This window comes from Ambystoma mexicanum, chromosome 3p (assembly GCF_040938575.1).
Source record: "Ambystoma mexicanum isolate Mex_15411 chromosome 3p, UKY_AmexF1_1, whole genome shotgun sequence".
In the NCBI taxonomy this organism is placed as follows: domain Eukaryota; kingdom Metazoa; phylum Chordata; class Amphibia; order Caudata; family Ambystomatidae; genus Ambystoma; species Ambystoma mexicanum.
Genome location: NC_090925.1, coordinates 778,339,085 through 778,353,405, shown reverse-complemented (window position 1 = coordinate 778,353,405; position 14,321 = coordinate 778,339,085). Strand labels below are relative to the sequence as shown.

Below are 14,321 nucleotides of genomic sequence, written 5' to 3'. Positions count from 1 at the left end.
AGAGTTATCTCCCTCGGCACAGTGGTGACAACCCAAACCATACTATTGAGCCAGAGTGCATCAAGAGTTGTCTTCCTCGTTGCAGTGCTCAGCCAAACACATATGCCCAAGCAGGGTGTATCGGGAATCATATCCCTCGTCGCAGTGCTCAACCCAATATCACAGAGCAAGCAGTCTGTTGGGAGTCATCATCCTCATTGCAGTGGTATACCCAACACTGCTCCCCAGGTAGCGTGGAACAGGAGCCATCTTCCTCATCAGAGTGCTAAATGGAAGCCAAATAAGGCTATGAGTTCTTCTACTTCCTGGAAGGAGTTAAAGAGACTAATCCAAGTTTTCTGCAAGAGTGCTTAAAGACCACTATGGAGAACTTTTATAGAAGGACCAACAGAAGGGAGTCATTCCCCTGGTCCTTTGTGATGTAACATTGAAGGAGTTACTTCTACTATAAGACAAACAAGAAACGAGGAAAAGGGAGTCATTCTCGTGGTGAAGGAAACACAAACTTCACTTTCGTTAAAGACTTAGGTTTATAGTGTTAGGGTTAGAGTAGTTGGTTTCTGACAGAGAACATTTAATGTTGACAGACATTCTGACAACTCACCACCAAAGTTTTCCTAGGTTGAGGCAGGGCAAGCCCCTTAAAAGTAGGGAGAGATAGGTTTCTTTATTGACTTAATATAAGTTTGTAGACCACAACATGACCAAACCTTGTCAGTCTCCTTCTTCACTCTCACAGGAACCCAGGGTGTCATTTATTGCCATGAGTACTATGCGACCTCAGATATGTTGGACAAACAATGTGCACAGTGCAAATTAGAATTAATGTCATACACTGCAAGAATTTTGAAACACCAATGGTCTCTCACTTCTTGAAGTTTAACCACAACAAAGATAAAATTCTATGGTGGGTAGTTGATATAGTATCAGTAGATGGTCAGAGTCACTGTAAACTAGATGTCAAGGAGCAACAGTGGATATTAGGCATGAAATCGGATATTGCGGGGTTGTGCAACTTCAGTGGACTATACTATCCCTGTAAATATGGGCCGGTGCTATCCGCCACTCAGGGCACGTCTAAATTTGTTACACTATTGAGTACCGGGACTTCTCCAAACTAAGGAAAGTACTGGTACTCAAGTATACAGTGCAAGCACAATGAAAGCATTTTGTTAACTGTAGGCACGGCTCCTGCAGCCTTGGACGTGGAAAGCTATGCTCGCTCCCCATCTTCTCGCCCATTCATCCTGACACCTTTCAGCCCCACCTTGCAGAAAGTCAAAGTCCCATGCAGTCTTAACATCATTAGGAAACCCAAAGGCAGAACATTAGAGGGCACTCAGGATGGCCTTGCTAAAGCCATCAAACAGGAGGCTCTCTGCTCAGACCTCACGCCATGTCCGTCTGTCCTCCTCACCTCCGACTGACACTTTTTGACTCCCTTTACAGATAATCAGTCAGAAAAAATGTAAATAGCACAGCTGCAAACCAAACATAGTCTAGGGAGCCCAATTTAACAGATCATCCACAAGTAACCTGAGGCAAGATCTTTGTGAACGGGATCATTGTTTTGCTAATGGGTGCCTGTTTTGCTTTTCAAAACAGTGCACGGATGTCTATATTTATTACTTTTTTTTGTCCCCAATACACTACATAGAAAAACATTGTACACTTGAAACACAAGAATTCACTTAGACTCTCAGCTAGATTATAACACTGGCTTTTTATGCCATTTATTAACCCAAAACAAAAGCATACATCAGTGAATAAAATGCAAAAGAAAGTAGATTAGATAAAATACATCACCATTGGCAAAGCTGTAAGCCACTTCATCTCGCCAAGAACCTCACTGAACAGCTTCCAGACCAGGTTGGCAGAGAGAATCTTCACAACGGACCGACCGGAAAAGATGCGTCCACCTTTTGACCAGCCCTGAAGCCTTTTCTCCACAAGCCTAGTCCGGTGCTCTCCAATTTAAACATGACACAAAGGCAGGACAGTAGTTTTCCAGAAAGTGCACCTGTTATAAATCTTCACTGGCATTAGGCCGAAATGTCAGATGGAAACCTCCAAGAGGTAAACACTTCCCTTCTTCTCATGGGAGAGAATTTTGCTTTTGGCCACTGCAACATTAACAGGCACAACTGTCCTTGAAGCACTGTAAACTAATAGACAGTTTCTAGTGAAAACAGTATTCAGAACTCACATTAAAATGCAGCTATTCACTGAGGCCTGCAGAAAATGTCCATTGGTGAGAGCACCCAGAATGCATTTCCAATAGACTCCATGTTTTAGGATATTACGTTTTTGAAAAGCATTATGGTGCCTTATAAACACACCAACACATTAAATAGGTTTTATCTCCCTTATGCATTAAAGCCAGCTTCATTTCGATGAGTTGATTTCTGGGAACATGTTATCCTTTCTTATGTTTCTTTCTATTTGAGTCATTGTCTTAATCCTCTGGCAGTGAATGGTTTTCAATTACATAAATTCAATGCACTTTTTTGTGGATGTGCAATTACATTGCTTCCATGCACTTTTCTGTGAGTTCTCTCTCTAGGGTAAGCGCATCTCGCCCTAAACAGAAGTTGGAAGACAGTTTTAATCATTATTGGTTGACCCTGGGTAGGTCTCCTTTTGGATGCTCTAATGGTTTGCTATAGAAACAAGCTGAATTGTAAACGCAAAAGTGCATGTACCTAATTTGCTCACTTGTCCAACAGTGTATGTTTAAGGCAATTATTATAGTGCCTAAAATTGAGCTCAATTGTATTCTGTGTTTTTTTCTGTTTTGTCTGTAACTGTGCCAATGCTCTCTACCCACAGAAGACAATGCTCAAGGACGGTGTCTGGGCCTTCAAACATTCCAGTTGAAAGGTGTCACGAGCCTCAGGAGGGGCCACAACCACTGCCCCCATTTTGGCCTTAAGCTTTCTTATGACATGTCAATATACGCCTTTCATTATGGACTTTAAATGTGTGCTTCACAGCTCACACACTACAAGCTGCATTTGCTAGAGCTATTCAGAGGGTTCCCTCCTTCAGTGCCTTTTTACTCCAATTTCTCTACATTAGTCCCAACCATCATTTTGAAATGGACCCACAAGAAGAGACATCTTCAGCGGGCCCTTACAATGCTTTAGAAAATAATTCTAATCAGGACAGATAATACCACAGGTTACCAGTCACATAGGTGCTCTGCAATGCTGGAAAACAAACTCTGCTAAGAATGTTTTTATGGCAAACTATCTGAAATTCTTAGTGGTATTGTCAGGCTACATTACATCCTGTGTGTTTGAATTATTACCATGTTGTATGCACATCTTGTCGCATAACGCCTTCAGCGTGCTGCATACTATGCCGTCCAGCAGTAGCTCTGCCCAGCACCACTATCTCATCTTTTGCTACATCAGCAGGTGACTTTATTAGTGATACCTGTTATGATGCAATGCTATCATTATGCATCATTGCCTTGTAATTTGCAATGTTTTTAACAACTGTCAGGTTTACTTATCTGGGTGCTGTGCAACCAGTTTGTATTGTGAGAACCCTGAAGGTGTCTCACCCGCTATATTCAGAAGCTCTACCCCCACTTTTCCGACACAAACATTTTCTTACACCAGGAAAAACAACAGACTAACACCAGAGCCGTTTACCCGACATGTCCCAACACAAAAGTTAGGCAGAGTCAGGCAATTGATAATAACCACACACACCGGACGGCCCTTTCCTTTCCCCACAGGGATAAAAAGTGCAGCACAAGAGCACTCTATGAGCAGGTCAGACCGCACAACGAGTCAGCTATTCCAGGACAGCAGTTCAAGAGGAGGAGAAAGGCGGCTAGAACCGAAAGGACGACAAGGAGAGAAGTGCCTTTGCCCTTTTCGACCCAGACCTGCGACATCTCTGTGAAAGGAATCATAACACCGGGAATAACAGCCAGCCTGTGGTGTAGCAGATGTCAATGGTGCACGGAGCCCTCCAACACTGATAACCAAGGCGAGGAGAGATGCTCACTACCGTGGTATCGTCCTCGACTCCTGAGACAAGAAACGTCAAGTGGTTCATCACAGCCAGTGAGTTGGAGGGAGCATCGATAGTAAAACGAACTGTGATGAGCGAAGGTTGCAAATGGCAACAGAAGGTGAATTAAAGAACAAAGCCACTGTGTGTTACAGAACTGTTAAAAGCGCCGGAAGAGATCAGCTGCAGAGTGGTCCAGCACCACCTGGCCGCTAAATCAAAAGACTATGCTCTGTCCCCTTTGGTTAAATCTACAAGTACCAGAGGGCCCAAGGAGAGCCAGTCGTAAAAAAAAGGTCAAAGTGGTCATACAAGGGTCTAGTAAAAAACCCTTGTACAGTCGAAAGTCTTTGACACACAACTTGAGAAAGGTTTGGCAATAGTTCTTTTTAGTATAAGCCCTTGTTATTTGACAAGACAGCACTAGGATTGCCTTATTATTAGTTGATGGTCGAAGCTTGCTCCCATCTTACATTTAGGTTTAGATTAGGCTTTTTTCTCACCCATGTTTACAGTTTAATAAACACCCTTGAACTGTGATCACTTGTGTATGTCTTTAATGTTGCCACCACAAGTTCCTTACAGTATGCAAAGGCAGGAGGATGGGGAGAGGGTTGTGTCAGACAAATAGAAAGGGTCACAAAAAGCATGACATGAAACGTAAAACAAAAAGAGTGAAGCACACATAGAAAGAGAGTCAAATGGAGAACTACACAAATAGAAAGGGAAACAGAGAATGCAATTTATAGAAGTAAGGCGGGTAGGCCAGGCAGAGCCAGAGAACAATTTTTGGATCATGTCTTGGTCAAAGAGGAGGCGTTGGGGGTTAAAAGGGAGGAAATAAGGGTGGGTTGGGCACACCCACTCAAAGCTAGACTGGTGAGTACTTGCAATTCATTTTTCCCGTTTAAAGCACTGGTTATAACTGCCAGCATGGCATGTTTCCTGCAATAGCATTCTCTCACTTTACTCTAGTTGTGACAGGGATCCCAGAGTAATTGCTTGATGAATGCAACAACAAGGTAGCAACATAGCTTATGAGTTTTTTCCGAGTCGCACCACTTTAGAGTAAGACTAGAAATCCACTAATCATAGTCAAGCAAGGGAAGGGTAGGCTTTGCACAAGTTAAACCCTATGGAGGTAGGGGGTAGAAACAGGTAGGTTAACTCGCGCTGTGTATTCAGATTTTATCAGGGTCAAGTGGTCGCTTTTGCACAGGTCACTTTTGGATTTGGGTTTTAGGTCTGGCTAGTAAGCGGTTCCGTGCTCTAGCAAGATCATTCCTGGCACTGGACAGCTGGACATCCCAAGCACGATGAAAAAGGACCAGCACACTGTTGAGGTTTGAGGCCCTCCAGGACACGATGCAGGCAGGAGAGCTGCAGCTACTGGGGCAAGCCTCCGGTTTCACAAGTCAAAGATGGTTTAAGTTACTTACCTGTAACTATTGTTCTCCAGCATGGGTCTGGCATGGATTCACATGCTCATGAATATTCCCCGTCGTAAGGCTGGGAATCCTCCGTAAAAGAAAAAACAGTTTCACGTTCACTTCAAAACTGTATTTCTTCACTAAACCAATCACTGTCCTCTGGGTCATACTGCCCCCATGCAATGACAGTCCTCTCCCTAAGCTCCACCCCTGGTGGCCATCTTCAGATTTTTACCACACGCTTCAGTGTTGGGAGTCCTCACGTTGCCCTTTGAGCTAATTTGGTGTTTATCCGAATTTTGACCCACAAAAAAAATAGTTAAACTTTTGACCAATTTTTGCTTGATTGTTTTCGACGAAGGACAGAGACTGTCAATAGGGATCCGCTACCGGCGAAGATCTACACACCGTTGGATTGTCATCGAAGTTTCGAGAAGGCCCGGCCTTGGGCCTACTTCGCTCCTTTCAGCCATGACTGAAGAGAAGAAGGAAAGTCGAAGCATCTTCAAACTCTGCGCGGATTAAGAAACGTCTTTGTGGAAGATCGGCATCATAAATGCTTATACTGTCTGCATCCGGACCATGATGAGGAGGGATGAGAAGTGTGCCGTGGTTTCTCGAAGAAAACCAAATAGGACTGCTACAGCAGACTGTCAGCGTGGCTCAAGTCGAGCAAGGCCACTGACTCGGCCTCAGGGCAGGGTCAAGACTCATCCGGGACCGGCTGCTCCGAGGAGCGAACTCCCTCCGGGAGGAGGTCAAGATCCTTTGAGAACGCCCCACTAGCGGGGGTCCAAGAGAAGGCCAAGCTCTGCAACGCTAGCTCTGCAGGGTTCGCCACTGATGCAGGTCCTGAGTCGCCATCACGTCAGCCTCCTTGGTGAGCCTGCCAACGAAAGGAACATCTTCAAAGAGAAAGTCACTAACCCTGTCCAAACTCTGTGTGTCTGTGGATAAACCAACGATGGACAAGTCCGGGGAGGACTCATTGAAGCTGGCTAAGACCTTGCAGCATGCCAGGTCAACTGAGACGACAGCGCCGTCGTCGAAAGCAGCGACAAGCACTTCGTCGACGAAGTCAAAGACGTCAACTATGGCAGCACTGAAGAAGAATGAGTCCACGAAAGAAGTGACGGCCACTCCATGGGTGTTTTTGCCTCCAAGGCGAGATACGGCTGCAGAGGCAGCGACATAGGCTACGGCGTCAGGAACAGAACAGGCGGCAGCACCGACCCAGCAACCTCCTGAGAAGGAGAGGGAGACGGTGCGCCCGGTGGACCAGCAGGGTACACCAGATAGGCCGGAGCAGACCTCCTCAAGAACCGACAAGGGAGAGAATGAGCTGCACAACAGTTACTGCACAGATCATGATGGGGGAGGATCTGGTGGCGGTGGACCTGTGTCCCCTGCTCGCAAGAGAAGACGTATCAGCAAAGAACCCCACTCCTCTGGCTCCTTACACCCCTAGACCTAGGGACGTGTCGATGGACATTCCAACGATCCTAAATCCAGCAGAGGATGCCTCCACAGGAGACCTCAGAGCCTCTGAGGTTGAACTCTGCCCTGCGGAAGAGAAACTCCAAAGGGGGGCGCTGGTCCTCGGCATCATCCGACTCCTCCACCACCTCGCTGCAGGAACCTCCCACCCGGAGCCCCGGACCCACAGACGGACAAGGGCACAAACACGGCTACCATGGCTATGGGCACCGACTAGGACAATGATTTCATCATGGCTGACTGGGATAAGCCACACGCGGACGAGCCCCATAGGGCCTCCCCACCGGATGGAGTTGGATCCTTTCATTCTGTTATGTCAAGGGCCTTTGAACTGTTTCAGTTGGTCCCTGAGGAGACTAAGAAAGAGGGTTTCCTGTACCAACAGCGCAAGTCGAGATCATGTCCATCCCCTTCCTGGACGACATCTGGGAGCAAGGCCTAGCTCTAATGAAAAATCCAAGTACAGCCCCGACCAAGCGGGACAGATTGGAGAAAAAGTACAGAGTGCCGGATTCAGCTCACAGGTCTCAGCCATAGCCTGATTCTGTGGTCTCGGCCGTAGCCATGAAACGCGTGGCAAACCGGTCATCGGCAGCCATGGTACCACCGGACCAGGAGGAGAAGAAGCTGGATGCAATGGGCAAGAGGATAATTTATACAGCAGCCTCTACCATAAAAGCAGCTAACGCCCTAGCAATTTTGTCCCAATATGACCAGGAACTATGGTTCAAGCTGGGTCCTATTCTGGACTTCCTGCCCGAAGACAAGAAGGTAGAGGCGCTAAAACTCTTTCAGGAGGGGGCGGTGGCCTCAGATCACGCCATCATGGTGGCAGTGGACATCGCAGACACAGGTTTCTGCCAGATGGGGAACAGGGTGTGCCAACGCAGTAAGGCAACAAAACTCTGTCACGATGTTCAGACTAAGGTGCTGGATATGCCGCTCGACGGGGAGAACATCTTCGGAAAGGCAGTCAACGAGTCTTTGCAGACGATAAAGACGAACACAGAGAGGGCAGGCTCCCTGGGAACTTTGCAGTAGTGATGATCATCGTCCTTCTGCTCTTCCAGAGTGTTAGGTACAGAGAGCAGTACAACAATCTCAGCCTCCTGGCAATAGCACCCAATCTTTGGTATAAGTCTGAACTACACAGGTTGGTATCGTGGTAGAGCAGCCAGGATTATCTCAAGAGGGGTCAATGTGAGCAGTAGAGTGGTTACACAAAGATTCACAGTGACAAGTATTCAAACAAACACTTAAACTCAAGGTTTCTTGATGAAACATTTATTTATTATATATCATTTCTATCATTTATATAAGCCTTCTTTAGAAGGGAGCAATATTATAGCAACACACAAATACCTTCAAAACACACACTCTTAGTTTCTAAATCAGCAAGCACCCATTGGGGATGCCACACATACACTTTCTACACCCTCAGGTGAAATCAATTGTTAGGACACTGTGGACATTGATATGTTACTGTTAGCATTCAGAATAGCACTGAGATGTGGCAAAGAAAATGTTACTCAGAACAAACAAGGGATCACGATTATTCTTAAGCAGGCAAATACTTTTCAACTCTCCCCAGTGTCAGAGGAGAGAAGAGTCTTTCAGTGGAAACAGGCTAGGCCAAAGTCAATAGGCAAAAGTCTATGTAGCTGAAGCACTTCTTGCAGGTAAGTAGAAAAGTATTTGCACAATGTTTTAGAAGTCTTTAGTGAAGAAGAAAAATCAATGTAGGGCCACAAGCTGTTAGGCTTGTGAAGAGTAGAAACAAATCTACAACAAGAGGTAAGTTCTCTTAGACTTTACAGTACCTTTAGTTAGAAGAAAAGCAGCAGATTACTTCTTTTCCTGTGCAGCTCTGCAGATCCTGGTGTTCCTGGGCCTCAGTCGTGGCGACAAGAGGGAGGACTTCTAGGGACTCCTGCACTGCAATGGTATGGTTACCAACAGCAACCGACTATCTTCCAACAAGTGGCAATTCGGGGTTTCAGCTCCTCGCGTCTACCGCAAACAGCACCACCGCGGTTCCTGGATGTCGAGGCGGACATTCCATGCATCTGGGGTCCAGCACTCTGTTAAGGTGGCTCAGGCTCAGTCAGTCCTGCTTCCTTCAAGTCTGGATGATCTTCCTGGAGCTCTTGGCCAGCTTAAAAGCAACGCACACAAACTGGTGTTCCTCTCGCTGGTATTTCGGTTCCAGCAGCAACTTTGTGGAATTTCAACCAGCTTCGAGACCGATGTGCAGGTGGCTTACTTTGGAGTTCATTGGTCCCGCCAACTCAAAGGGTGAAGTCGTCCTATCAGGGGCTTCTCTGTCGATGCGAATTTGGAGTTTCAGCACAGCAGCAGGGTTTCACCGGGCAAACCAACGGTCCAAGAGTTGCAGCAGGCGTCCTCTTCAAGTTCTTCTTCGGATTCCTTTGTCCAGTGGTCGACTCTGCCTTCCAAGCCAAAAAGCCTCGCCTTTTATGCAGGTTTCTCCGATTCATGCCAGCCTGGCTGTCAATCACCCAGCATGGTGGCTGTCCTTGCCGGACAGCAAGCCGGCCAATCAACTAGGAGTGGATTCCTGTCTCCTAGGAGACTAAGCACAGGGAGTTTCGGGCACCTCCCTCACTTCCTGCCCCCACCAGACGCCCTCGAACCAGAGGCGGGCTGAACTTGTGAATCCCGCCAAAGACAAAACGAACAAAGGGACCAAACCTGGTTTGGCGAGCAGAGTAAATCTCAAGAACGACCGTTTCACAAAGAAATGGCGAAAAAAGAAGAACCGGGCAATTTTGACAAAAAATTGCACCCAAGGGTGCTTTACTGCAACTGAACACGCAGCCCGTGGTAAAGACACACCACAGTAGTTAAAAGTAAACCACTGCCACCAGCCATTCATCTAGGAAAGGGTAACATTAAAAGGCTACATGAGAAGCTAGACAAAGTGGATACTAGGTAACTCCTCCAGCAACCTATTGTGAGATAGTGTGTGCTGGGTCTAGAAATGTAAAAGTGTAAAGTAAAGTCAATTTCACTTTACTGTTCTTGGAAACAGTAGTTATCCAAGAGAAAGGTGTTTTAAGCCTTTGCGGAAATCTGTAAGACTTCCCTGTAGCACCACACTGAAGGTGCTGTGTGCTACAATGTAAAAAGATGCCTATGAAATTTGTCAGACTCCAAAAACCAAAAGAAACAGAGTTCAAATCACATTAAAATACATAAGAGAGTGGGAAAAAGGGTCTCACACTCTCCAGGTAAAAATGAAAAAGTCCTAGAGTCCAACAAAAGAGCTGGGGGTCTCTAAGGTAGAGAGGAATTGGCACATTTCTGAGAATTCTCCCTAACACAGAGGAAAGCCTAGAAGGTCTTCCAAGGGTTATAATACTGCATACCTGCAGCCTTCACGCTCTTCCACTCAAGAAGCGTACATGGGCGCTCTCAAGGCAGCAGAGGACAGCGGCGACGGCGCCACCCGCAGGGCAGAGCTCCGACCCTAAGCAGGCAGTGGTAGGCCAGCTGGCGAAGTTCGTAAGCATGTGGGAGAGGATCACCATGGACAGATGGGTGCTGTACACTCTTGGACAGGGCACACCTTGGAGTTCCACCGCAGGTGTCCTCATATCCCTCAGATTCAGCAACAGGAACAACACAGGCCACAGCTTCTGCAAGAGGTGTGAGGCATAACAGAAGGGGGCAATGAAACCCCAGCAGCTACGGAGTATATTGCAGATACTTTCTGGCTCGAAAGAAAACAGGGGGTTGGAGGCTGCTCATGCATCTATGTTGTCTCAACAAGTGCTTAAAGTCCCAAATGTTCTGGATGGTCATGGTGCAACACATGCTGGGCCTGCTGGAACAAGGAGATTTTATGACGTCGTTGAATCTGGAGGACGCCTACTTCCACATCCCCATTCACAAGAAACACTGCAAGTTCTTACGATTCATGGTTCAATGTCAGCACTAGCAGTTGCAAGGCTCTGCCTTTCGGCCTCAAGTCAGCCCGAGGGTCTTTGCAAAGTGCCTGGCCCCGGTGGCGGCACATCTTCTTCTACAAAGCATCCACCTATATACCCCTACCTGGACGACTGGCTGGTGTGTTCCCACTCGCCATCTCTGGTAAGCGAGTATACATCGAGGACCGTACGTCTGCTGATGGAATTGGGGTTCTCCATTAACTATCCAAAGTCTTGCTCTACGCCATCTAAGGACGTGTTGTTCCTGGGTGCCCGACTCAACACAGTGACATGTTTGGCGTCGCCTCCTCGGAGGAGAGGTTGAGAGCCATACAAGGCAAAGTGCAGCGCTTGTCGTCGGCTTAAGACATGACAAACAATCTTACGAGGCCTTGTGTCATTCAGACCGTGCAAGAGCGGTAGCGCAAGGAGGAGGGGAAGCGTCGGGAGAAGTGCATGGAAAGGGAAAGTGCAATCAGGTCACTATGTTACTTTGCTCTGAATAAGTGCAGCGCGGCTCTGGGTAAGTGCAAGGAGGCGGGCGACTGTAGAGGTTACAGTTACAGCCCCTTGCGTGCAACAGGCCCGGAGGCAGTGCAGGGGAGACTGAACATAGAGAAGGTTGGTACCCAGTGAGACTATGCGAGTATCCAAGCAACCAATCAGTGCAGGAGGTAGATAGGTCAGCTGGGGAGGGAGAGAGAGAAAGCAGAGGAGAAAAGGAAAGTCTTAAGCTGCTTCCAGAACTTCAGGTGGTCCAGCTCAAGCTTGAGATGGACAGGGAGGCCGTTCCAGAGGGAGGCACCTGCAGAGGAAAGTGATCTGCCCCCTACTCCCTGCATGGGGAAGCGTCTGACCCTCAGAGAGGTGGAGGCAACAGAGCGAAGGGCTCGAGAAGGAAGGTATTTAGAAAGCGAGTGTTGGATGTAGTGCGGGCACCAGCTCCAGGAAGGCTTGCGGACGATGCAGAGGGTCTTGAACTTGATCCTTGTAGCCACTGGAGAGATGTCAGGGCTGGAGAGATACAGTCCCTGAGCTTGAGGCCAAGGATAAGTATTGCAGTCCTGCTCAGGATTAGTTGCAGAGGGCAGAGAGTAGAGGAAGGCAGATTGAGAAAGAGGCTGTTACAGTAGTCCAACCTAGAGAGAACCAGAGTACCTTTGAGGAGGTGCAGCTGGTAATGGGCCTTCCTGGAAAGATCTGATGTGAGGAGAGAAGGATAGAGTGGAGTCGAAGATGACCCCAAGATTTTTTGGCTCACAGGAAGGCAAAGGAAAAGGGCCCCTGGAAGGCGGCCAGAGTAATAGAGGGAAAGCGGGAGCAGGGGTCACGATGAGAAGGATCTCCGTCTTACTGGCATTAAGGCAGAGATCATTAGAGGTGCACCACTCCTGAATCGCGGATAGACAGTCAGGAATGCGCGAGAGATGTGAGGAGGCTGTAGGGAGCCTGAAAGTTGAAGTAGAAGGTAGAGATTGGGTGGGCCAAAGGGGCCACGTAGAGATTGAAGAGCCAGGATGAGAGGATGGAGCCCTGGGGAACACCACATGTAGAGAGAGAGCTGGTGGAGAGAAAGGACCCAAGTTGGACCTGGGAGGGTTGGTCCAGGAGGAAAGAGGTCAGCCACTCCAGGGCCTGATCCGTGATGCCCAGGTTCTCACTGAGTCGATTGATCAGGATGGTGTGATTGACTGTGTTGAAAGCAGAGGAAAGGTCAAGGAGGATGAGGACAGAAGGGATGCTGGAGTCGAGAGTGGAGAGCAAATCTTCATGGGTGTTCAGGAGAGCAGTTTCCGTGCCTCTGGCTGCTCTAAAGCCAGAGTGATGATCACAGAGACAACCAACAGTTTCAGTGTGAAGAGTAAGCTGGGAGATGGCCAGTTTTTCCAGAAGTTGACCCAGGAATGGAGCAATAGAGATCGGGCGAGTTAGCCGCACAGGTAGGATCGGCAGAAGACTTTTTTTTAGGAGGGGGGTGCACAAGGGTGTGCTTGAGGAGAGAGCTTAAATTTCCAGTGGCGAAGGAGTGATTGCAGAAATCGGTCAAGGCCGGAGCGAGCGTGTCAATGTGGTCCTTGATGGTTCTAGAGGAGCACCTGTTTGGACGATACTTTCATTGATCAGACTTGTCTCGAAACATTGTCAGGTGTTATCAGAGAGAAAAAGAGGAGGAAGGAGGAGGAGAGGGAGAGGTGGCCAGACGGGGGGGGCGAGAGAGGTAGAGATAGAGGACAGGGAGAGCGAGGACAGGATATCCTGAGTTTTAGTAGTGAAGTGAGAAGCCAGGGCCATACAGAGGGCCTCGGAGGGAACAGGAGAGGTGGAGACTGCAGAAGGATTGGCCAGTTCCTTGCAGATTTTAAAGAGTTTGGTCGTGTTGTCAGAGGCCGCAGAGACGCAGGCTTTGATGTGGACTCTCTTTTTGGACACGACAGAGAGTCTGCAATGCCTTTGGAGCAGGCAGCAGGCCAGTATGTCAGAGGATGTACCCGAAGCCCTCCACTTCCTCTCAGCCACCCTGCACTTGCGTTTCAGGGCGGTGAGGTCGGTGTCCTACCAAGAGTTGCACTTGGAGGTAGACTTCAGATGGATTTTCATGACAGGGGCAAGGATGTCCAGAGTGTTGGAAAAAGCAAAATGCAGGTTAGAAAGGGCTGTGCCAGGGTGTGAGTCAGCCGCAGGAGTAGGAGGAGCCGAGAAAGTAGAGGAAAAGGCATCCATAGACATGCTTCATGGGCTGAATGACCAAAAAGGAAGGTCGTGGTGCTGGGGTGGGCTTTGCCTGGGGGACAGAGTGTGAGAGGAAGGAAGAAAGTGGTCAGTCCAAAGGAGGGGAGTAGTGAAAGGGTTAGAAAGAGGGATGTCACAGCAGCCTGTACCTCCACAACCATGGCTTGAGAGTCCCTCACCTGGATGTAGCTGCACCTTCATCTTGGCTCACTCTGTTCTTCAACTCAGACATTCTTCCTTTAGCTTCATATGATTCTGCAGCAAAGTCTGGTAACCACCTATGTGGTACTGACCTGTCAGGGAAATAAAAAAAATAGGCATACGAACATAAATAACACTGCACACTGAACATTACACTGTGGGAAGAGGAGCCAAGCTTTAGTTATTAACTATGAGGACCAGAATGCAGGAACCTGCAGGTTTTCGGGGCAATATGCGCTAAGACAACTGCAAGTTAGTCTACAGAAAGATACAAAACACAATATGAAAGGCAATAATACAGGTTCATTCCGTTCATTTGTAAAAACACACCGTATTTCTAAACAGGAGAATGAAATACTAGACACCAAATTAAAAAGACGTAATACCACCACATGTCTCTGATTTATTGCTCTAAATGTCATTTAAAGAATAAAACGCTTAATTGGTTGAATAAAGTGGATTCAAGAGCATGAAAGTGTTCTATATA

General features: G+C 47.7%; 1 protein-coding gene across 5 annotated transcripts in view; it reads right to left on the bottom strand.

Moving 5' to 3' along the window:
• Positions 1-14,321, bottom strand: part of TEP1 (telomerase associated protein 1) — a 2,409,067-nt gene that overhangs the window by 1,137,969 nt on the left and 1,256,777 nt on the right. For all 5 annotated transcript variants that reach the window (XM_069651741.1, XM_069651744.1, XM_069651746.1 and 2 more), the window contains one exon: positions 13,813-13,926. In XM_069651741.1, coding sequence (XP_069507842.1) covers positions 13,813-13,926 — 114 coding nt within the window. The remainder of the gene's footprint in view (positions 1-13,812; positions 13,927-14,321) is intronic.